Source organism: Ooceraea biroi, chromosome 12 (assembly GCF_003672135.1).
Source record: "Ooceraea biroi isolate clonal line C1 chromosome 12, Obir_v5.4, whole genome shotgun sequence".
Lineage (NCBI taxonomy): Eukaryota > Metazoa > Arthropoda > Insecta > Hymenoptera > Formicidae > Ooceraea > Ooceraea biroi.
In genome coordinates, this window is record NC_039517.1 from 9,864,817 (window position 1) to 9,887,969 (window position 23,153).

Below are 23,153 nucleotides of genomic sequence, written 5' to 3' on the forward strand. Positions count from 1 at the left end.
GTGACGGACAGAGAGATGATAAATAGAAACGCACGCGTGTGCGCGCGCGTGTGTGTTATTGTTATGTGTGTACGCGTATCGTGCATCGAGCGCAAAAGATAGACACGCTACGAGGGAACATGTGTCATTTCGCTGACCGTGGACTGCGCTCGATAAGACTGTAAGTCTTGCTGCTCGGTCAGTCCGCTATGGATCGTCGGCCCGCCGTATCCGTGACCGTGCGACTCGAGTCGCTGCTCCCCGCGCCGCTGCTTTCGTCGCGCATCGGATTCGCGGCTGCAAGAACGTCGCGTTGAAAACCGCCGTCGCCGCCGCGAGGAGGAGAAGGAGAAGGAGGAGCACCAGCAGCGGGAGGAGAAAGAGGTGGAGGAGGAGGAGGAGGGCAGCCAGGGAGCAAGGAGGGAGCCTGCGGACGGAGGGAACTCTGCGCGAGGAGGAGGAAGAGGAGGCTCTCTCTCGTTCGAGGAGGCCCAACGGAGGACGGCCGGTCGCGCTGCGTGCCACAGGCTTCGCGTGTGTATAACGCGCTTTTCTGTCGCGAAAAGCACGCGCGAGTGGGAAAGAGAGAGAGAGAGAGAGAGAGAGTGTGCGACGGTGGGGAGGGGGGAGGTGCACGACACGATCGTGGACAAAGGGAAAGAGAGAGAGAGAGAGAACGGACGAAAGCGCAGAGGAGTAGAGGACGGCGAGTAAGCCAGTCAGCGAGCAAGCGGAGACAGACGAGCAAGCAGACAAGCGCGCGGCGGCTTTATCATGCTGTACGTGGAAGCGGCGGTGGCGTCGCGACGGATCGCGAATCGCAGTGGCAGCAATCGCGTCGTCTTCCCCGTCGCCGGGAGTGTGATGATGATGCAGCAGCAGCAGCGGCGGGAGGGACGCGCGTAAAGAGGAAGGAAGGACGCGCGCGAACTGATTATACGCGTGTTACACTCGGTCCCTCGACGAGTGCCGGACGGGAGAACCAAGAGTGCGAGAGAAAGAGAGAGAGTGAGAGAGAGACAAAGCGAGGGAAGGCACGAGTGAGAGACGGAACGAGAGGAGAGTCGGACGAGCGAGCGTCGCGCGCGCGGGTTAGAAACCTCGTTCGTCCGTTTACGGAGAGATGGACCCGGGCCCGTCTCGCCGCCTCGAGACCTCACCACGTTCACGATTCGCCCGTGCCGCGAGCGGGCACGAGGAATGCGGGGCCCCCGGGGCAGCCACGACGACGACGGGGATCATCATCATCATCGCCGCGACGGCGACACGCCGTGCTGCACGAGTGACATGGCAGTGGGATTGCGAGGTAGCCGACTCGTCGTTCTAGTGCTCGGTCCCGCCGCTTCGGCACGTCCGCGACGCGGATAAAGGTTAACGTTCTCCGTGTGTGCGGACGGTTTCGTGAATAACAGTGGAGGATATCGTCTCGCGTTACGCGAGTGCGGTGAGCACTCTCGTCGCCCGCCGACGAGAGTTAGCGTGAGAGCGGTTTTAGAGCAGCGGTTGGAGCAGCGCGCGCGACCGACGGTGCCTCGCGTTTGCTCGCTCGCTCGCTCGCTCCTCCGTTTTTCTTCTTCTGCTTCTTCTCCTTCGTCGCCGTTCTTCGCGGCGGAGGACGAACGGAACGGAGAAAAACGCGCTCCTCTCAGACACGTTGGACACGCGTACATACGTGCGGTAATAATGGAGACTCTACTGCCCGGCAACACCACCGCCAGCCAGTCGTACAGTCCGCAGTTGAAGACCGTCCTCAAGACCTATCAGCTGTCAGCGGTGAAGAGCCTGCAGGGTCCCAGCTCGGCCCTGCTGGGCATGGACTGCAAGGCCCTGCTGCACGAGCAACAGTCGGCGACCGCGTGTTTCTCGCCACCCGCGAGTCGTCCGTCGGCCGGCTGCGGCCTGGAGTCGCCGCCCGGCGAGCAGCTGCCGAAGGACGCGGTCGAGAAGGACGGCCGCGAGACTACGACGACGACGACGACGGCGACGGCGACGGCGACGGTGCCGGCGGCGCGCACGGTGACGCCCGTTCCCAAGGCGCCGCGATCGTTGGACGACTCGGACGAGGACCGTCCCGCGGTAGCGACTGCCGCCGCGGCGGCCGTCGCGGCGGATCGTCTCAAGAGCCGCGGCTGCGAGAAACGCGAGCTCGAGTTCCAGATCCCGATCCTGACGGCGCCCGATCAGAGCTGCTCCGAGAGGTGCGAGACCGTGCTCGAGGGCGAGAGAATCTCGTGCTTCGTCGTGGGCGGCGAGAGGAGGTTATGTCTGCCGCAGATACTGAACACGGTACTGCAGGACTTCTCGCTGCAGCAGATCAACCAGGTGTGCGACGAGTTGCAGATCTACTGCTCGCGCTGCACCAGCGACCAGCTCGAGGAGCTCAAGCACTCGGGCATCCTGCCGCGGAACGCGCCGTCCTGCGGCCTCATCACGCAGACCGACGCCGAGCGGCTGGTGAGCGCGCTGCTGCTACGCACCGAGTCCTGCGATCCCGCGCAGATCGGCCAGACGCAGGACTGCCTCGACGTGAAGAAGCCGTGCGCCAAGAGCGAGGACGACGACGAGACGATCGTCAAGTTCAAAGTGTATCACGAGTGCTTCGGCAAGTGCAGAGGCGTCTTCGACGCGGAGCTCTTCGAGACGGACGACTCGGTGTGCATCGAGTGCCAGGAGTGCGGTTACCAGTGCTCGCCGCAGCGCTTCGTCCGGCACGCGCACCGCTCCCTCGAGAACCGCACGTGCCACTGGGGCTTCGACTCGGCCAACTGGAGGTCGTATCTGTTGCTCTCGCGTGACCAGCAGCATTACAACAAGTCGCTCGTCCTGTTCCGGGAGCTGAAGGAGAGGCACCTCGTGCTCAACTCCAAGCGAAAACTGGAGGTACCATTCACTCCAAGTCTACATACGTTTTTTTCTGCGACATAACAGTGCTTTCAGTTACTTAAGGATATGTGTGTGCAATTGTTTGACTGTTTCACAATTGAGTTACTTTTTGGAACGTAAATTTCAAAGCGATGTTGTAATTTCCAACGTCACTTTAAACGTTTCTGTGCGTCTTGGAGTAACATGTTGGAATTAATACCGTGGACATGTCTGTCTAGGCAGTATACAGGCACGACTTCTGTTTCAGCTGCGGCACGAGCATGAAAGATTGGCCAAACGCACAAAGAAGGACATTGGGAAGGATGACTGCGTCAGCATGTACAACGGCAACGGGCTGGGCATATACCATCCCGTGTCCCAAATGGCCGCTGCGACTGACTCGTACTTGCACTGGGCGGTCTTCGAGCTTGCTGCCAGGGGCGCATCCGCCTTCCGGCCCTGGAACGCAGCAGGCAATTGCAAGCACAGGGACAGGTGAGTGTCACAACTGTCGTATGCGTCTGATATATTGGTGTTTTACATAGAAATAACAGCGACGTCTTCCTCGTTGACAGTTCATCATTGGTGCCTGCGTACCTGAGCCGAGGCCCGCCCGTGCTGCAGCATCCCGAGCGCGTCATCCCGCTCTCCGAGTGCGAGCGGTTCGAGCCACACTTTCAGCCGAACGTCGCCCTGGCGCCCATACCAACGCCCGCGCAGATTGTCCAGATACCACCACCCGCGTCCGTTCATCAGCAACGGCAGCGGCATCACCACGAGCACAGTCGCCGTCACAGTCATCACAGTTCGTCGAGTCCGACGAGTGACTCGAAGCGGGAACTGCTGTCGCCGGCCAATGTCAAACTGGAGAAGATGTCGCCGAGCCAGGGCGCACCCGCCGTCGGCTCCTATCCTCTGTATTACGTGCCCGACGGTGGTCAGAAGGAAGAAGCACCATCGAAAGAGATCAAGACGGACAAGACGGAGGGCGAAGAGGAGGAGAGCAGCGCAGCGGTGACGTCGTCCACGGTGAACGTGGAGCCTACGCTCGCGGCCTCGTCCGAAGTCGGCACCTCCTCACCCGAGAGCGATTCCGACTCGGACGGCACTGCAGCAGCGGACCTTGAGGAGCGGCTCAGGACGCTGGACGTGCCGCAGGACGTGATCGAATTGGCGCGTCGCGTCGCGTCGGAAAACGCACAGCTTCGTCGCCATCGGCGCTCAGACGCGCGTGAAATCTCGAAGCTGCGCAGTCAACTGCATATGCAGAAATTGGAGCAACAGCAGCAACAGCAACAGCCGCAACAACATGTCGCGATCGCCAGCGAGAGTCAGGAGAAACCGGAGGACGCGGCGACAGCGCCGCGCGCCAGCGCGGCCGACAGCACCGAGGGCGGCAGCGAGGAGACCGACGCCGCGAGTTTGCCGTCGAACAACAACAACGGCAGCAACAACAAGGAATCCGAGCCCGCCGGTGCGCTGCCAGCTAATAACGAGTCGGATCAGTGATCAGGATAGCGTGGGAATTTCTCGACATACACACATGCACACACACGAGACACGCGTGTACGTGCGCGAGTACGCGCGATTGCTCAGCGATCACCGTGACGACGCTCATACCGTTGACCGAATATAAGCATGCACTGAAACTTAATATGTTAAGTGTATGCAAACGCGATTCTAAACGAGAACGAAGTACTGTCTAGGTTTATGTGATACGCGACGAGCCTTTAAACGTTATCGCTAAGTTAATTCGGGGTTTCTACTAAGAGTAAGTAAACCACGTGCTGTCTAACTCCAAAGCATCGGGCGGGAGGAGAAGCGGGAGGAGCCTTCGCGCGGAGACGTCGCGCCTGGTGCGTTGCAAAATTCAACGAAATAAACGACCGATCGATCGATCGGCCAGCGAGGATACTTTGTCTTCTACGCAAAACAAAACGATAATGATTTTTATATAACTACGCTCATGTTTATACAACTGCGCCGGCTCCCCGTTTCCTTTCGAACGTTTTACATTTGAGAGAGCGAGCGCGTGCGCGCGCGATGGCAGCGAGAAGGCGCCCTCTCCGCGAATGGATTTCTTGTTTTGTCTGTCGATCGTAGATGACACATTTAACGAGATCAGAAACAGTGATATTCTGTGTGATACGGTGGCAGAAGTGATAAAACCGATACTACGAGTTGAACAGCCACGTCAAGTATACTTGTAATCGATCGATTATTCTTGATGGAAAAAAAAATCGAAAATGTAGATATTGTATTATACTGAAGTACGGGGGGAGTGTTAGACTTTAAAGGATACGCCGCGCCAATCAGACGAATTACAGTTAATGGGTATTACGATGATGCGTTTCGCGCGTATTCAACGTACGCGCAAAGTGCGAAGATTTTTACGATAATTATCATTTCGAGATCCCCCCTCCCCTGAGAGGGAGAGATACTGGGGAGGGGGGGCGAGTAAATTTCAGATTGCTTTCTACATTCACACTTTGGTAGTCATGATCGCATAATGTAAATATATATATTGTGGCATCTCGTATAGGTGTATTTATAATTAATTATACTATCATGACGCGATGAAATAATGCTAAAGTACAAAAAAACCTAGGTGCTATATTGTTATTCTAGGTGTATGTCGAGCAGGAGAATGTGAACCTAGGTGTGTTCCAAGCAGTTCGTGCTACATTGTAATACCCAGTACGCGTTACACACGCACGTTTCCAAACCGAGAGCATCGCTCCGCAATCGGTGATCGGTTGCGATGGATGCTTTGTTTTTTTTTTTATTTTACTCGACCGAAACCTCGGTCCGAGCCTAATGACGTCAATGAGAGAGAAAATGGAAATTCGAAAATTATTTATTTCGTGCAGTACAGTAGGACCATACAACTCGGATCATGTTGAGACGAACGACGGATCGCGGATCATTTCTCACATTTTCGATCATTCTCTCGTCGTTATCGAATTGTTTAATTTATTGGTGGAGTAACGTAAAAATAGCAATCCACGTAATAGCTCGCTCGTGTAGTGGATCGTCGACGATCCTGGCCATATTATTTTTCTCAAGAAAACATTCGAAACTTTTTTTATTAGAGATTTATATATATATATATGTATTTGTATATTTACTCTTCTCGAGGGATTGCGATTACAAGCATAATGGGGAATTTTATTGATGAAATCGTACGTGTGGACACGTACCGTATATAATTTCTGTTGAAACTACAATATTTTGTTATTAATATATACTATATACGATATATGATATCTTTAACAAGATTTCGTAGCTAGGGAACCCGTGTCCTTAATATATGTATTTATATTTATTTTTTGTATAGTATATTGTTGGTACATATCACTTTTAGTTTTGTATTTAATGTATAAAGTGGTCCTACTGTGAGGGAGAGAGATACGCAGAGGGAACACCGGCCGCGCGCAGATAGGCGTTCCCGCATTTGTCAACATCGTGGAATTAAAGAGCGCGTATATCTAAAGACGAGGGGGAGGAGGCGGATGCTATCGGCATCGGCCGCGATTTCTCTCGTATCTCTCGAAGTTTTAGCAGAGACCGAGTGTTAAATTATGTTGGACATAATTATTTTCTCTTTTCCCTTTTTATCTTTTCTTTTTTTATTGCGAATTTTTATATCTACGTCTATCCGGATTCTCGAGTCGAAACTCTGCAACCACCCACGGAGTAGAGAGAGAGAGAGACGAAATAACGCGAGGATTTATTATTTCCTTCTTTCCTGCATGTGAGAATACTCCGTACATATTTACGAATTTCTGTGTATCAGATTTATGTTATGCGCGCGCCACAATAAAGGGAGAAATAGAGTTTCTTTTTTTCTTCTTTTTTTTAAATATATTCATACGAAGTACACGTATAGATATATACATATACCGAAGCATGAACGAACAGGCGAGACAATTATATGCACGTGTAAAAGAGAGAATGTAGATGCAGGCGAAATACATAATTATATCAGACGTATGTGCAAAGGGTAACTTTTATTGCGGACTCTGTTATGTCATCGTCACATGTCATGTCACTGTCGCGCACACACACACACACACACACACACACACACACACACACACACGCTCTCTCTCGATGAATGCATGATAGAAAATCGCTCGCCTTCCGTTCCCTCTTTTTTTTTCTCTCTTCTTTTATCGCTTCTTTTATTAAATATATATCTCAGCACGAGAGACGGAGTTCCCAGTGTGATACGACACAGTCCTGAATCGAAACGGATCCAAACAAATTACGCGACTGCTTATCATCTCTGTGTAAGAATGTAATCTTGATTTTATATCACCTGACCGCAAAATCTCTTTATCGGAGCACCTGCGTAATGCTATTATACGATGCAGGATGCAACGCGTACTAAAAGTTTGTATAACGAGTATGCATGTATCTCACTTGCGTTATGCGTATGACGCAGGAAACTTGCAAGACGCACTGAAAATTTGTATGTCGAGCATGCACGTCACAAATATGCATATCCCGGTTGGCCGTCACGACACAGTATGAATCGTACACTCGCATTTTATATTTCCATTATGTAACAAAATCATTAAACGCATATTTATATATCCGAAATATACGCATATATACGTCGAGGCTGCTTGGAAGAAGTCTTTTATCGTGCGTACGTTCGTCTCGTTTTTTTGCCTTCTCTTTATTCTTTTCTTTTCTGTTTTTTTTTAAATACAACAACAGTGCCAGTAATTCTTGCGTCAAGTAGAAAAGGGGAATTTTACATCGTGAAATTGGTATTTTCATGCTCACACGAGAGACAGAGAGGGAAGAGCTAACGGCGGATACTCGACTTTCCGCGTATCCGGCTGGAACAAGCGTTAGATTTTCAAAGCAATCTGTTAATATACAACCGACGATATGTAACGAGAAAAATAATCGACGATGTAGAATAGAATATATATTCATTATATATATATATATATATATATACATACATATATATAAAAAATGCATATATATGCCCTATGTAACATTCGGTCAATACACATAAGACATGTTACGTTGTATAATGTTACAGTAATCTATAAGCGTCCCACCTAAGATAAAGAAAATGTAATAGTCTATGTTTTTCATACATACACGTGCATACATGAGACACACGACACACGCGCACACACACACACACACACACACGTACATCCAATTTATCGTAGAGTTACCTAGCACGTAGACGAGTGACTCGCGAATGAGACGGAAAGCCCTAAACGATATGCAGCTCGGTTTCGAATACATTTTGAGGTCTGCGTGTAAAGAGAAGGAAAAGCAGGAAGAGAAGCCACTCTCGACGAATCGATGCGACTGCCATGAACCCCCAAGATGTACTTCTCGATCTCGTAATTAGGTGGAAGATCTTGTATCTTGATTTCGGCCGGAGAAATTTCGCAAATAAAGGGAGAGGAAGGAACACGAGTGCACGAGAGTACGATGCCTGATTTCATCGGGGATGGAAAGAGAGAAATAAATAAAAAGAGGAGAGCGTGCCGGCGATTGTCGGGTCGCGGCACACGTCGTACGATATATTCGAGAGATGCATGCTCGTATGCGTTATTATTATGTCACTATAAATATGTGTGATCGAAAACGTCACCGCTCTGACGCTAGTTCGGCGGCGGCGACCGGCGTCTCCGCGGTAGACGCGCTCGGAAACGATTTTTATCGCGCGTCTCGCCGCACGTTATCTCTGTTGATTGTATTGTGTATGTTTAGTCTGATCCACGAGATCCACGGCGGAATTGTGCAATTGTGCTCTCTAGCCGATACACGGCGACAACGACGGCGTCCTGCGCACGTGCGCGCACGTCTCTCTCTCTCTCTCTCTCTTTCTCGCTCGCTCGCTCGCAATTACAAAACTTTGACCGGCGCCGGATCGTCATCGTCGGTGACACCCGCCGCCCCCTCTTCACCTTTATCACCGCGTGCGAGCGCACGCGTTGCGTCTCTATTTCTGTCGTGCTGCGAAAACAAGAGAACGACAGATAAGACGCTCAAAAGGAGCGGCGAGCGAGAGAGGGAAGGGAGATTCGAGACGCCGCGATATCGGCATGGGGTGACGACGAGGTGCGCATCACACACGCCGAGGGGACCGACAAGAAAACAAACTGCATAGACACGATAAGGCGGGCGCATAACGAGAGCGTCGGTGATAACGACGTGGAGAAGTAGACGCGCGATGCGATGATGTGCGGAGGACATCGCCGCGTCGCGTGGACGAGAACTTTGCTCCGTGACGCGACGCTCTTGGAGAAACCGCGACTCGGCGAGAGTCCAGCTTTCAAGACCGCAAGAACGTAGACCTGCGTGATCGGCACCGGCGCACCCCGTAAAACGTATTACAATCGAGATTCTTGTAACGCGATTCGGCGTTTCCGAGATCTCGCGCTCGAAATTGGAAAGGTGATCCCGCGCGTCTGTGCATGACGATGTAATTCGTGAACGACAAATTACTCTCCAGGGAGGATCTCGCGAATGCCTGGAGGAACGCCCTGATGCCCGTCGTAGGCTCGTCTCTTGGCGTCGCGTTCTAGATCTAGCATTCTAGATCCTTGAGGCACTGTTTAAGCACATTCTTTGAGCGTCAATGTAAATTTTTTCTATGACGTCGTGTATTTAGATACATTCTTTAGGCATTGGAAATTTTGGAGATATATCGTTTAGCCACCTCGGAGACGCCCTGAGATTTTCGCACAGGCGTCGTTTAGAGATGATACCTTTTAGACACCCTTTAGACGTTATAATTTTCGAGGCGTTGTTGATAGACGATCTTTAGATCTATTCGGACGTGTTTTTTTCGACGGAATTTTCGACGTTGTTCAGTCACCGGCCGATCGGACCTGTTCCGAGTCCTCGAGGCTCGTCAGACGCGTTAGACGAATTCTATGTCGATTGTGGGAAAACGCTGTTGTCGAAATTTGTTATCGGGGGAATTTATTTCACGGCGCGACACGGTCGCGCGTAGCGGAAATTGTTTAACGATAGGTACGCGTCGTGCGAGAGAGTATAACGAGACTTTCTTTGTACGCGGCAGTTGATCCTTCTTCGATCCTTCACGCTCTCTCGTTTAGTTGATCCACTCGAAGAAGACAAAAGAACCGATGATATATCGAGCATTGTAATCGTAATTAGGCGTTTCTCGCGCGTTAGGATCTACTCTTAAGGACTTCAACGTGTCATGGAATCACACACGACAAAGTGCAATACGAAAGTACAAAGTCTGACCTCTTGTCCTCTCGAATTTTATAAATTTTCTCCCCCTCTGCCTTCCCGGCTTGCCCTCGCGCGAGGGAGAGGCAGGAGAAAAAGAGGAGAGCTCGGACCGCGATCGCTCCTCCTCAAGTGTTCTATAAAAACGCCCTCGTAGACGTAAGAATTGCGAATGCGCGAATTACAGCGACGATGAAGCGCCGGCAACCCCCTTCTTTTCCCGGGATTTTCGCGGGAACGCGATCTCGCCCCGTCCGGGGACCTCGTGCACGGATCGAGATCGCGCTCGCGCGAGTCGCCGCGGATTTTCGAGATTTATGCCGACGAACGATACAGCGGAACTCGGTCTTCGCGAGGAGGAGCGGGCTCCCTCGCTCGTTCCTGAGGCTTCATCCTCGTGTGACGCGCGGACGACGCGCGTGTGCATGTAGTAGTTGCGCTGTATTGTTGCATCACTTCCGAAGTAGGGACGATTTTGTACCGAATCGAATCTTTTTGTACCTATCTCACACATCGCGTGATCACGCCGCTCATGTACACACCACCACCGCCACATACGCACCACGTCCGATCAGATCCTTCGTTAGAATCTCGCGACTTCCGGTACTGTACGCAGCAGAACGGCAAGCAGGTACGCGCAAGCACCTGTGCGCGACCGCGTTTACTACGGTCTCGTGTGTGTATATATACGTATATCGCATATATATGCACGAGAGATTATATATTAAATCGGAGTTAACGTGTTAATGGTACTATAGTAGAGTCGATCCGCGCGCAATCCCTGCGACGAGACTTCTAGGTCTTAGGTCGGCACCGCAATTATATACCGACATGATTGTACATACACACGAGTATTTTCTCCGATGACAGAGATGAGAGGAGGATAAAAGGAGGGTGAACGAGGAGTGAGCAGCCCCCTCCGTGATTGTTAAGCGCCGTAAGTCAGGAGGAAGGAACTCCCTGTTGTATAGACGAGAACAAATGGACACACCCCGCCCCGTCGTTTATATATTAAATTGAATACAATAAAACCAAGTTTCGAGCAAGGCTTGTGCAAGACATCGTCCCCCATACACCCGCCCCCCCCCCCTCGCCGCCTCGGTCTTCCAACCCCTCGCGATATCCACGAGGTCGACGATCCCCGCGTAAGGGTTGCCTCCCCGAGTATCATCGGGCATCAGCGTCGTTATATGCACCCCCTCTCCGACTCCGACGTGCTACGTCCTCGGTGTTTCTAGACTGAAAAGATTATTTTGCGGGCAATCATGAATTGTCATTCCTCCATTTATCATTTATTTAATTTATTATTTATTTCAAACGTTTTTCTCTGCAGGAAGCATTTTTTCGCGCACGCCTTCCTCCTTTTTTCCTTCCTTCCTCCGTGCATCTTTCGTTCTGGTTTCCTCGTCGGAACGCCGGACGAATTCTGGCAGTGATGCCAGAATTGATTCTGCCCGATCGGTGCGTCGCGCGAGAACTTAACGGAACCGATCCCGTGGACCGGTCCCACGCGCGTCACGTAGCGCTCTCTACCTGCCGTGTCCAGGATTAATTCGCGACCGCGGGCCGCGAACTCCTGGCCGGAGGTACCAGGAGTAAGTACCACCGCGAGGACGGACGGACGGACGGCCGACCGACCGACCGACCGACCGACCGACCGACGTCGTCGAGAACGCGTCCGTTCGCCGTGGCGAAAGGTGTCTCGCGATCGCGTGCGTTTCCTCGCGTTCGCGTTTCGTCGGTCGTCCCTCCAGAGCTTCCAGTCCGGTGCTCTTCTCTCGCGCTTGGCGTTTTCTCTCGGCCCCGCCGCGCCGCGCGGGGGAGGAGATCGGGCGCGCGCGTTCCGACGCCTGGAACGCGGCCAGGTAGCAGGTCCGCCGCCGCCGCCGTCGTCGCTGGAGATGTGAGATCCTGGATAGAGCGGGTAACGCGGACCGACCAGCGGCAGGATGGCCTTCCTGTGTCCCGTGCGCATACGTCGCGGCAAGAAGAAGAAACGTAAGTTGGATGGAAGTAGTAGTGCAAGTGTGGAGGCAGAACGGAGCGAGCGAACGAGCGAGACAGAGAGAAGAGAGGATCGGATGGGGACGGCATAGCAGTTCGGTTCGGCCGCGCGACAGCGACCGACCAGTTGTCACATTCGGCTCGATCACCTGTTACTCGGGACCGGTTATGCGTCCTGCGGAAAACCAGCCGGAGCCCCCTTTCGAGTTCAAGCACCGCGACTTTCGATTTTTCCTCCGTTCCGTGAGAGCATTTTCTTCCTGTATGAGGAAAATTTACTGTAGAATTGTAAATTAATTATTATTGCAGTGTTTGTCAGGTCGGAGAAATGCATTGATATCTTGGAAATGATTTCTAGTATCTTGAAGATTGTGGAGTACTGTATTTCAGAAATAATCATTGTTTTGGCCTAAAATAACTTTATTATTTTAGAAATATTTAAATCTATTATTTAAATATAGTTTTTGATTTTGAAGCATTTTGTTTTTGTGTCGTGTAATGCTTGACATTTTTTAGTTATTAAAATCATGAAAATATCGATTTTGCCTTTTAATCTGATGTAAATTCATGATACAATAACTGTTATTCCCAAATAGCCGGAGCACATAATTTCAATTTGGAGAAAGATTGCGTTGGAACCGGTGGCGCGGGACTTGGTCTTGGCACTAGAGTACCATTGCCTCCTGGTCGTATAACTGGAAGCGCCAGTATCGAGACCCTCGTGAGGGTCGGCATTGAGAAGGAGAATGGACTCTCGCCGGACAGTAAGATGGTCATTGTGCATGATTTTACCCCTTGCGTGGACGACGAACTCCAAGTCAAAAGGGGTCAGGTAAACGATTAATCCACAGCAGTTTTCTTTAATTCTCTCATCACTTTTATTCGAAATCACGTATTATAAATGGCACATTATTTTTTATTAAGTACGTATATCTCATACAATAAATTTTTATCAAAAAAAGAGAAAAAACGGGATAGATAAAAATAGATAAGCGAGAGTTACGCGTTATAAAAGTAGTTCAACTCGCGAAACATTATAAAATTTTTTATAACTCGTGCTTATCTATTTCGATCCCCATATTATGTAAGTTTGAAAAAAATTATACTTTGATATTAATTTGGAAAATTTAATTACGTAATAGGGAAACGATACATTTATTACAAATACTATACTAATAATATATCGGGACTCTTACACATTTCAGGTAGTGAACGTGCTCTACAGAGAAAACGACTGGGTATACGTGATAGCGGCGGACACACGCATGGAGGGCTTCGTGCCGCACTCGTATTGCGCGCCGTACACGTCGCAACTGGCAGAGATGACCCTGGCCAACCTGAACAGCGTGAAGAAGAAACTACCGCGGTCCAGCGAAACCGACTGCGATCCCCTCAGCGCGGGCCGCCTACAGGAGATACAACAGGCCGACACCGGATCGGCGTCGGACTGCGAGAGCTACGCGCGAAACAATATCACCACCGCGGATGTCAACGTCAATCGCTCCAACATCACGCAATCCCAGAACTCTATACAGACCATATCGTCGCAGCCGGACGCGCATCCTTTCTTCAAGGTACTCGCTCGCTCGGCGGCTACAGATGGACGTAGATGAATAAATTTTTATCGAAACCAAGCTTCAGGCGCCAGATTTAATTTCTAATCAAATCAAACCGCAGGATCCATCAGCTGGCAGATACATCGTTCTCTACACGTTTGTCGCGCGAGACGAGAACGACGTCAGCGTCGAGCGTGGCGAATTCGTCACGGTGCTGAATCGCGACGATCCGGATTGGTTCTGGGTGCTGCGACACTGTGACGGCAACGAGGGTTTCGTGCCGTCCGGTTTCGTCTACCCCGGTCACGTGCTGCATTCTTATGCAGCTGCCACCACAACTACTGCTGCCACTACAAATACGGTGTCCGCAGAGGCTCACAGTCCAGGTTTAGCTCCATTATTAGCTTAGCGTTCTTGCAGATCTTTAGAATCGTCGCTTGAAAAAAATCTCATTGCTTTTAACTGTTTAATAAAAATTATTAAATAAAATTTGTTAAAAGATCGTCGGCTCGCGTCAACGTTCCTATTTTTGTAGGCAAAGGCGCCGCGAACGCGACGGGCGGTGAATCGCTGCAGAAAGGAGTCCGGGACTTCCGGGACGAGACTGCCGGTACGGAGTTGGTGGTTCTTTACGATTACAAGGCGCAGGCGCCGGACGATCTGTCGGTGAAGAGGGCCGACTGGATATACGCGGATCTGGGGAATCAAACGGTGGACGGCTGGCTGTGGGCGTACGCGCCCAAAACCCGCAAGTACGGCTTCATCCCTAAGGCGTACGCGCGACCCCCCGCCATGACTAGCTTGTAACTCCGATCCAACGACCAAGTCCGTCTCAATTCCGTCGCATACGTAGTTTTCTACGTATTTCTCTCCGTGTACGTATCTGTTTTACGTATTTCTCATGCAATATAATATTTCTCTCACCAATCTTTCACTTGCGCTTCGTCCATTCCTCCTGCGTTCTCTTCTGCGATCGAATCAGCGTGCGTTTTCGCAATCAGGAAACACATGGACACACGTAACGTCGACTTGACGCGAGTTTAATGCACAACGACGTTTACATTGAGACTGGTGCAGCCGGACGTGATGTGGCCGATCAGTCCCTCGTGGAGAACTATGCAGTCGCCGGCCAGGAAGACGTCACGCGGGCACTGGGCGGTCCTCAGTGAAGTCACCGGGCCCGTGTACGTGAGCGATCGGAACGCACCGTTTTCGATGCTGTCCACGGCCTGGAAAACCGTTCGCTCGTAGACTGGATGGTCAAATACTTATTATTCGTCTTTGTCTTGTCGACCTGAACGGATACTGCACCTGAATGCTACAGCGAAGCCTGTCGATGTCGCTGATGTCCAGTCCCGCCACCCAAGCAATGATCATGTCCTTCTCGCAACGGCCCTCGCCGCCAGCGTGCATCTCCTCGCAGCACGCGTAACTGTGATTGTTGTGCAGACGCGCGGCTAGTACTGGTAGGGGCAACCGATTTCGGTACTTGGGATGGATTTGACTACCGCCAAAGAACCTCGCTGCGGAATCTCTTGTTGTTAGAAACATTTCTACGGTTAACTAGGCAGACTTTTTTACATCCATATTTCACATCGCCGCGTGATAGTTTTAATAGACGAAGGACGCTTCGACTTGATCGATATCGCCGAGTATATCGAACTTGAATATTTAAATACACGGGGGGGGACTCTTTTATTATACTAATATACTAACGAGAGCTTCCCGGACACAAGCAAGAGGGCTAGGCAACGGCTGGAGTTGCAAGAGAGCGCTCCGTAGCTGACGATGAGCGTCCTTTCGGCACCGGGCTCGACGCAGAGGATCGGCACCTCGGGATGATCGAAGAGGAAGTGATGGGTGAGCGCCGAGAATGCAACGTTTACCAAGCAGTCGAGGCGCGGGCAACGTATAGGTCGCCGGGAACAATCGGCCGACGAGGAACTCTTCAGTTTGATCTCGCAAGCGTACCGATCGCCGTTTCCTCTCGCCGAGTATCCACCGTACTGCTTTTCACGGCTCTCCGTTTCCTCAATCTCACGTCGCGGATCGTTCTGATCGACGACGTAAGACACGACGGCGTCGTAATCTATCACCTCGCCAGTTGCATCGATGGAATTCGTCCTGTTGAAGTTACCGGTCCATTGCGACGGAGGAGGAGGCTGTAGGCACATCGCGACCGGCGAGCTATACGTTCTTCCCGAGTACATCTGCACGCGTCCACTCCGTTCATCGTCTCCGTGCGAAAAACACGCGCGCGATCTTCGCGACTGGAGATCCGCGCCTGCGAGGTTTGATACTTCTCAGTTTTCAAGCGATATTTTATCTTAATTTAATATCTCGATTTTTTCGAATATAAAACCTGACGGTAATTAATCGGCAAATTTAATACCGAAGTTTATTAATTATTGTTGCTTGGTTTGTTGAAGATTTGGAAAAGCGTTTTAAGATTTCCTAAACATTTAATGATTAAAATTAAATTTTTTAATTATTTAAATTAAATTAATTAAAATTTAATTTCCTTTCTTCTCTTTTTGTAATATTAATTACTTTTGCAGCTTTTGAGAAGATAGCAAGAATTTAAGTTTTATCGACCTGATCGAGCTGAAATCTTTCGTACGCAACGTTGACACAACAGATAGCCCTCGGCGCAGCGTGAATTCTGCTCGGAATCAGCGACATTTCTACCGAGATTTGTATCATCAATGATAACGTGACAAACAGCGCATTTCCCAATCTGCACATCCTCTTGCTCGTCCCCGTGCTCACACTGATCTTTCTCCTGCTTCGCGTTTATTTCCTGCATCGCCGCATTCTCTTCGCTCCCGATTTCGTCAGCTTCCTCCTCCTCCGCTTCGTCCTCCGTGATCTCGTCCGAGAGTTCTTCTCTCTTCTGCATCCTGTTGTCGCTGTCGGAATATTTGCGATCGAGATGGACATAATTCAGTCCCTGTGAACGCAAATATTTGCTTCCGTTTAAGAAAAAGTCTGATTAAAATGATTATTAATCTCAACGCGAGTTTATCACGTACGGTTTACGTACGGATTTATAATTAATATTTGCAATGATCGCACGAAAGTTCTCGCAAAAAAACAGAGGCAGCTTACTCCGCTCTTTTCTCTTTACAGAAAATTCCGGTTGCCAACGTTCACGATTACGACGATTAAGTTAAAAACATTTTACAACGCGTTTGCAAAAATCGTAACGTTCTCCGATTTCTCTCTCTCTCTCTCTCTCTCTTATTTGCGAGAGCCGGCTCGATGCGCCTTTGTGTCAGCGAATTCGCGGTCTCGTGCTTGCAGATATATCACATGCCTTGTGATGATTATTTATCGCACGGCCGTCGGCTTTGGCGGCCCGATAGTCGACCCTCTCGTTATCCGTTCCTTCGCGAGGCATCCCCGTCGCTTGTGTGCGGTAGCGCTTATCGCCACCGCGCTCCGATAACCTTTGGTGACGCGCGTCTCCGCAATCGGGCCGATTCTTTGTCACAATAGTCCGTCCTCGTGATATACGCAGGATCGCAGTTTCCGGTGTCTGAAAGCTCAACTCGCCGAGCGGACCGAGAGCTCAAATCTAACTGGATAATTGATCGCGAGATGTAATTACATTATTCGCGTCCTCGGTTCGCTCTGTAATCGTTACTTAATTACTTACGAGTGTGAATCATTAAGACGCAAGACCGACCCCGAACTGGCTAATCTGTCATTAAGCATTAATGCCGGCCACCCTGTATATCGGCGAGCGAGACGGCGATGCTTATCGACGAGCTTACCCGTGCCAGAGAGTTAATATTCTCGGCTCAGCGATTATCTCCGCGGAATTGAAAGCCGATGTGTAATCGCAACAGTAACAGTGAGACTTATTTTTACGATTTCCGAGGTGACTCTTGACGCTTGAATTACTCGACGGCCGATTGAAGTCCAATCGACCAGCGCAATTTCCGTACGCGCGCAATTTAGTCCAGGGGAATTTACATTCGTCGGTGCCGGAAAAGAAATGCACGATACGCACGGTATTTAGATCAGAGGCATGAGGCCATCTTGACGTCTCGGAAAGTCGGAACGGAACAAAGAAGAAACAAACCACTGCGATATCGCGCATCGGTGCAACGCCGCTGCAAAAACTAATTCTCGGCGGCGCTCGCTCGATCTTGATTCAGATGAAAATACGTTTCTCTAATTGACAAGGCAATACGTGGATACGCGATACGAATCAATTCGAGCTTTTGTGTTCGATCGATGCGCGATGTCTATCTGTTCGCGCATAGAATGTGTCCGACGAACGTGTTATCTGATACAAAAGGCTGTAGCTGATACCTTCTGATAGCCTTGAGACGTATAAATAAAAAACAGGCTAATAATTGTGTACTATCAGAGTCCTTGCCTTCACGCCACGCTCGTAAGAAGCTTTGAAACTTTGAAAGAATTCTTAACATAGAGCTATCACTATCTGTGTCTCAAGTTTATTACGATATTTGTCAATCGCGCGAATTAAGATACGCATACACGGCAGATGCTTGTTAAGAAAACATGTTTTATTAAAAAAGCACATATTAAAAGATTAGAAAATAGTAAACGATACGCCGCGCGCGCATCGTCGATTTCCCGTAGCGGGCGGGCGTATGCTTAAACTGTAAACGATGATATAGATTTGCACTGAATTAATTCTCACGTCTGCCCGACTCTCGTCGCGGTCGGGCGTTTTCGATCGCCGCGCCGTGTGGCTGCGATCAAAAATCGATTGTTTAATACGAGGAAAGTATTAATACCTAACAACTGATCCGCGAATATTTATACGACACACATATTGTTAATTAACGTATACCAGGATATACTTAACAACCGGCTGCTGTATAACTGGCAGTACAGCTGCAAACATGATTCTGTAACGATGATTCGTGACCGCGAGAGCGTGTGACATTATCCTCACGCTTGTCACGCTTAAATTGCGACGTCTCCGCTAGATTTCATTCGCGCTTGAGCTTCTTAATGACATTAACAATTCTCTACTCACACATAGCGTTAAATAGGGAAACCGCTTATCACAAGTAATCTATCCTACCGCGTTGTTCACTCGTACTTATTTCCTAATATTGTCCGTCGCCGCTCCCGGACGATCGTTGACCAACTTGTGCCTCACGTTCGCCAATCTCTCCGCGCTGACCGCCTGCATGTTACCCAGCAGGGAGTTGTCCAGCAGCGTTTTCAAGTTCTGCTTGCTGTCCAGGTCGATCATACTGCAGCTCTTGCCCCGGAGCGCCGATAACGCGGACGCGCGCCCGAAGAGCGACAGTAACGGCAATTCTCTAATACTGGTGGTTTTACTCTTGTATCTCTTGATAACGAGCTCCCCGTCGATGTCCTCCACGCTCGCGCTAGTCGACGATCTGGTGGACGACGTCAGGAGCTTCTTCAGTTTTATCGGACTCGAATTGGCACTGCACGACGCGCTTTTCTGCGGAGCGGATCGAGTCGGTGGTAAGCTGACGAAGCGTCGACTCACGTTGGACGACGCCGCGGAGTGCTGTCCTGGCGAACCGGGCTCCGCGGGCGGGAACTCAGTCTTAGCAGCTTGCGCGGTGGACGAACTCGATTGTGCTCGGCTCGCGGCGTCGATATCGGGAGAAGTACTGATGTTCCAGCTGCTCTGTGCCTTCCGGTTCTTCATATCGAGTCGGGAGCTTCTGTTTGGCACGTATTTCGATACAGCTTCGACTTTCCTCGGAATTTTCTTCTCAAGACTCGATGCAGTTCTGTTCACCGGACTGTTGCTCAGCGACTTCGAGGCGTTGCTTTTCCAAGTGACCGTCGGTGCATCGCCCGCAGTCGCCACCGAATCGATAGTTGAGCACGACCTTCGCAAGTGCGAAGTCTGTTTGTCCCCTTCAACAGCAGCTTCCGGATTGTTTTCCGTCGATCTCGAAAACCGATTCGAGCTGTGCGTGTTAAACTGTTCGGTAGTTAGAAGATTGTAGCAGGTCCTGTTCACGGAATCGACCTCGACGTCCCGTAAATCGGACGAAGTTCGTGCACTCTCTCGCTCCTTGGCGTACAATGCTTTCTCGATCGACAAGCGATTTAGCTTCTCCATACTGGCTTGCAGCTCCAATTCCCATTGCGTGAATTTACTCTCGCTGCCGTCCACGGATCTTTTATCCAGGTGTTCCGTGTCCTCCCTCGTCGAACAAGGTCTCTGCAAATTTTAAGCAATAAATAGGAGTCACTTTTTTAAAAGCTTATCTTATATTAATATAGTTTAATTATATAATTTAATTTAATATAATTAATTTAATGTTACTAACTTCGATATCGCGCAATTTTTCGTTCTTCTTATATTTGATGAGAGATAATTTACAACCGTCGGCACCGCTGAACTCCTTCTCGTACTTCTGATACATGTCCGAACCGATGAGCTCCGCACCGACGCCGGGTTCTCGCGGTCCGTTAGCCACGATATCTAAAATGTAAATGTCACATGTATTAAACAAAAAACAAAGTAGAATATCGCACTTTCTCCTCTTCTTTAAATGCACATGCATTCGAGACTACCGTAATCTCTTCGTTGCTGATGTATCTGATTGCTGATATCTTCCAACGTTCGCAGACTCCTCGCATAATTGCGCTTGGCTTCCTTGACGGTCTGCTGCAGGTATTCCACTCTCTCCTTCTGCGTCGCCAGCATCGAGTCGCACTGAGTCTTCACCTCAAAATACGGCCGTGCCTTTATTATCGCACGCCGATGCTTCTCCTCCAGCTGCACCAGCTTCTTCTCGGCATCGTGAAACAGCATCGCTCGCCTGTGATGCTCCCGGCCGCATTCCGCTTTCTGATTGTCCGCGTCCATTACCTTAAGATAAGAATCGCTCTGATCGTCTCGCAATTTCATGTCTATATCTTTGCGATATATCGAAAGTGCCGACTGATAAATCGGTCAGCACGAAATAGAAACGTGAACAATGAAAAGAAATAATTGACGCAGAATGGACGTGAGTAATAAACAGCAATGTTTTCAAAATGTTTTCGAATATTCATCGAGTGATTCACGGAGAATTGTTATTTAAACGCGTAGCGTACGATTACCGTACGCGGTATATACTACTCTAGTGCTCACTTTAATGGTCGCATGATTGAGCATATCCTGCCATGCTTGGTCGAAATTCCACTCATGCTGATGAGACATGAATCGCGCCTCGGCTAGAGCAACCGTTTCTTTCGCGGCTGCATGAATTTCGCTGGCTCTCTGAAACAGCTGCGCTTGCTGCTGACATTGCACCTGTGAATTGTGCAGAAATTCCATTGTTCCATTTAAATAGTGGTTTCACGCAACTGTTATTTCAATTAAAAGACGTAGAATATAATTAGCATTAATTTATGTCTTTCAAACAATTAAGTGAATCAGAAAAAGGGAAAAATAATAAATTTAATATAATGATAAGTCAGTTAAAAAATGTTAATAAAATAGTACATTATTATTATAAAATTAATTATAAAATTAATAAGTTTAATTAGATTAATTTAATAATAAGTTTAATTAATAAGTTTGATTAGATCTCTACCTGAGCTTGCCGAGCCATCTCTAGGGCTTCGTAGTAACATCTTGCTTTCTCAATGCAGCTAGTACCTAGCTTCTCTGTGATCTCTTTCAATCTCCTCGTGGTATCAGAAAGAAGCTGTCTAAAAGCAGTATGAGCTTCCTAAAAATTGAGATTATGTGTATTTATAATTTTCCCAAATATATGTACACACAATATTATATATATAAATCTCTAGATTACAGAGAAACATTATCATACACAAAATATTGTCTCTTACATCCAATTCAGTTTCCAACTTATTAATATCATCCGTCGCATTGTTCAAGTTCTCCAACTCGACCTAAAATACACAAATTGATTCTGTGATTTATATTCCACATATAATTCTGCATAACTTTTAATGCGCACAAAAAGGTGTGTATCGCACATGCTTCTCTTCCAACTTCCTCTTTTCATCCAACAAGATAAGATTATGTAACATTGTACCATGTACTACAAGCTCAAAATTCTCAACGTAACGCAAAGATTTTTATTACATTATTATTAATTTATTTGCCCTTTAGTTGCAACACAGCAAAAACGCAGCAAAAAGGAAGGAATATACAACTTCCTGTACATCAAAAAACAAAGAATGCCATTGAACATTTTTGCATCATGAAATAAATAAAAGATCGCAGATCTTTTCTCGGGAATTGACTGAACCGATTCATTCATAAACGAGCGCATCTCGCCACGTCCGTCGGCGCGAAAGATGGAAAGTGAAAGCAAAGTGGGACAATGTACCAGGCGGTGTTAGGCGCTGTGCCCCGCGCGGGGCACAAAGGCAAGACTCGACTAACCTAACGCACACGAGCGACACTCAAAAAATCACCGGAAGTATTTGTCCGCGACCGCGCGCGCGAGCGAGAGGACGAAAAGCCGGAAGGAAGGAGCTGCTGATGAGCTGATCATTAGCCGATCATTATAGCTGAGGTTACCTGTATCCGCGGGTCTAGCGCGGCCTCGGCGTCCTCCGCTGCGACGTCCATGCCTCGACTGGGTGCACGCGGCGTCGTGGTGCGACGTCAACTCGCCATCTCGTTCGCCGCCGAGCGAGGCAATCCGACGCAACTGCGTGCCGACGGCGCAGTTTCGGGCGCGGTATCAGACGCAGACGGCCGCGACGCGGCTCGTGTTTACGTCCTGCGACATCCCCGCAGCACTCTACGCGCGGCTCGGTCTTCAGTCGTTTCGAGCACTACGCGGCTAACTTCATACCCTCACGGCGAACGGAGAACTCAGACGCGAACGCGACGCGCAACTTGGACGGAAAAACACGAGAGCGGAACGGCACGGGCAGCCCGCGTCCACACTGGCGGAGATAATCGCTGACGCATCTCGCCGATGCCGTCTACACCCGCATTATCATTATCGTCATCATCATCATCGTCATCGTCGTCGTCGTTGCCGGCCACCTCGGTCACTCCGTGATTGGACCGACCCATCGTTTCCGATGGAGCGGCCGATCCGGCTGGCCGTTGTGATGAGAGATTCAAGAGACGCGATCAGACGCGATAGCGATAATGTATTGTTCAAATCCGCTGATTCAGTCCGCGAATACAATTTTATTAGAGTTGTATATAGCAATTATAGTTGTATATAATTATAAATGTAATAATGAAACTCATCTGATATTTTGTGTGGGCGTGTATCATCGTTGAGATGCGCAGTTTGAAAAATTTCTTTGATTTTCTCTTAAACAATATTATTTACAAGTAAATAATTTTACAACCGTTAAGTAGTAGTTTAAAATTAAAAATTTAAAGCTCCTTCATCCACTAATTGTGTTTATTCAAAAATAAATGATTTGTTTATTAAAAATAAATAAATTATCATTGATAACTATTAAAAAAATGAAATTATATCCGACCCATCGTTGAGTTGTACTACTATCTTATTTTTTAATAATAAATGGAGGCTTGTAGTGAAT

General features: G+C 49.1%; 4 protein-coding genes across 4 annotated transcripts; 2 read left to right on the top strand and 2 right to left on the bottom strand.

The window, feature by feature from the left end:
- Positions 1 to 296: 296 nt before the first annotated feature.
- Positions 297 to 1,298, top strand: LOC113563133 (pre-mRNA-splicing factor 38B-like; the record flags this gene model as incomplete). Its single annotated transcript, XM_026974342.1, has 1 exon — positions 297 to 1,298. A coding segment is annotated over one exon (969 nt), but the record flags the coding sequence as incomplete, so codon positions are not given.
- Positions 1,299 to 1,632: 334 nt separating this feature from the next.
- Positions 1,633 to 14,570, top strand: LOC105287099. The gene is made up of 7 exons (XM_026973988.1): positions 1,633 to 2,859; positions 3,110 to 3,336; positions 3,417 to 4,234; positions 12,687 to 12,922; positions 13,296 to 13,664; positions 13,768 to 14,032; positions 14,182 to 14,570. Exons 1-7 carry the CDS (start codon positions 1,663 to 1,665, stop codon positions 14,451 to 14,453), a joined length of 3,384 nt encoding a protein of 1,127 aa, XP_026829789.1. The 5' UTR covers positions 1,633 to 1,662; the 3' UTR covers positions 14,454 to 14,570.
- Positions 14,571 to 14,657: 87 nt separating this feature from the next.
- LOC105287098 lies at positions 14,658 to 18,061 on the bottom strand. The gene is made up of 4 exons (XM_020034250.2): positions 16,242 to 18,061; positions 15,363 to 15,930; positions 14,958 to 15,180; positions 14,658 to 14,875 (listed from the first exon to the last, which is right to left on the bottom strand). The coding sequence occupies exons 1-4, from the start codon at positions 16,543 to 16,545 to the stop codon at positions 14,687 to 14,689; spliced, it is 1,284 nt and encodes a 427-aa protein (XP_019889809.2). The 5' UTR covers positions 16,546 to 18,061; the 3' UTR covers positions 14,658 to 14,686.
- Positions 18,062 to 18,164: 103 nt separating this feature from the next.
- On the bottom strand, positions 18,165 to 22,533 carry LOC105287097 (SH3 domain-binding protein 5 homolog). Its single transcript, XM_011352521.3, has 7 exons — positions 22,162 to 22,533; positions 21,462 to 21,524; positions 21,206 to 21,343; positions 20,761 to 20,922; positions 20,199 to 20,496; positions 19,952 to 20,106; positions 18,165 to 19,842 (listed from the first exon to the last, which is right to left on the bottom strand). The coding sequence occupies exons 1-7, from the start codon at positions 22,210 to 22,212 to the stop codon at positions 18,730 to 18,732; spliced, it is 1,980 nt and encodes a 659-aa protein (XP_011350823.1). The 5' UTR covers positions 22,213 to 22,533; the 3' UTR covers positions 18,165 to 18,729.
- Between the last annotated feature and the right edge of the window lie 620 nt (positions 22,534 to 23,153).

Excerpts from the sequence above, each read along its gene's own strand:
- LOC105287099 (XM_026973988.1), top strand. The coding sequence starts at position 1,663 with ATGGAGACTCTACTGCCCGGCAACACCACCGCCAGCCAGTCGTACAGT. Across the intron at positions 3,337-3,416 it reads AATTGCAAGCACAGGGACAG|TTCATCATTGGTGCCTGCGT; the intron begins GTGAGTGTCACA and ends CCTCGTTGACAG. Across the intron at positions 14,033-14,181 it reads CGCAGAGGCTCACAGTCCAG|GCAAAGGCGCCGCGAACGCG; the intron begins GTTTAGCTCCAT and ends CTATTTTTGTAG.
- LOC105287097 (XM_011352521.3), bottom strand. The coding sequence starts at position 22,212 with ATGGACGTCGCAGCGGAGGACGCCGAGGCCGCGCTAGACCCGCGGATA. Across the intron at positions 20,107-20,198 it reads TCAGCAACGAAGAGATTACG|ATATCGTGGCTAACGGACCG; the intron begins GTAGTCTCGAAT and ends TTTACATTTTAG. Across the intron at positions 19,843-19,951 it reads AAAAATTGCGCGATATCGAA|AGACCTTGTTCGACGAGGGA; the intron begins GTTAGTAACATT and ends TAAAATTTGCAG.
- LOC105287098 (XM_020034250.2), bottom strand. The coding sequence starts at position 16,545 with ATGCAGAAGAGAGAAGAACTCTCGGACGAGATCACGGAGGACGAAGCG. Across the intron at positions 15,181-15,362 it reads CTTGTGTCCGGGAAGCTCTC|AGATTCCGCAGCGAGGTTCT; the intron begins GTTAGTATATTA and ends TCTAACAACAAG. Across the intron at positions 14,876-14,957 it reads GGCTTCGCTGTAGCATTCAG|GCCGTGGACAGCATCGAAAA; the intron begins GTGCAGTATCCG and ends ACGGTTTTCCAG.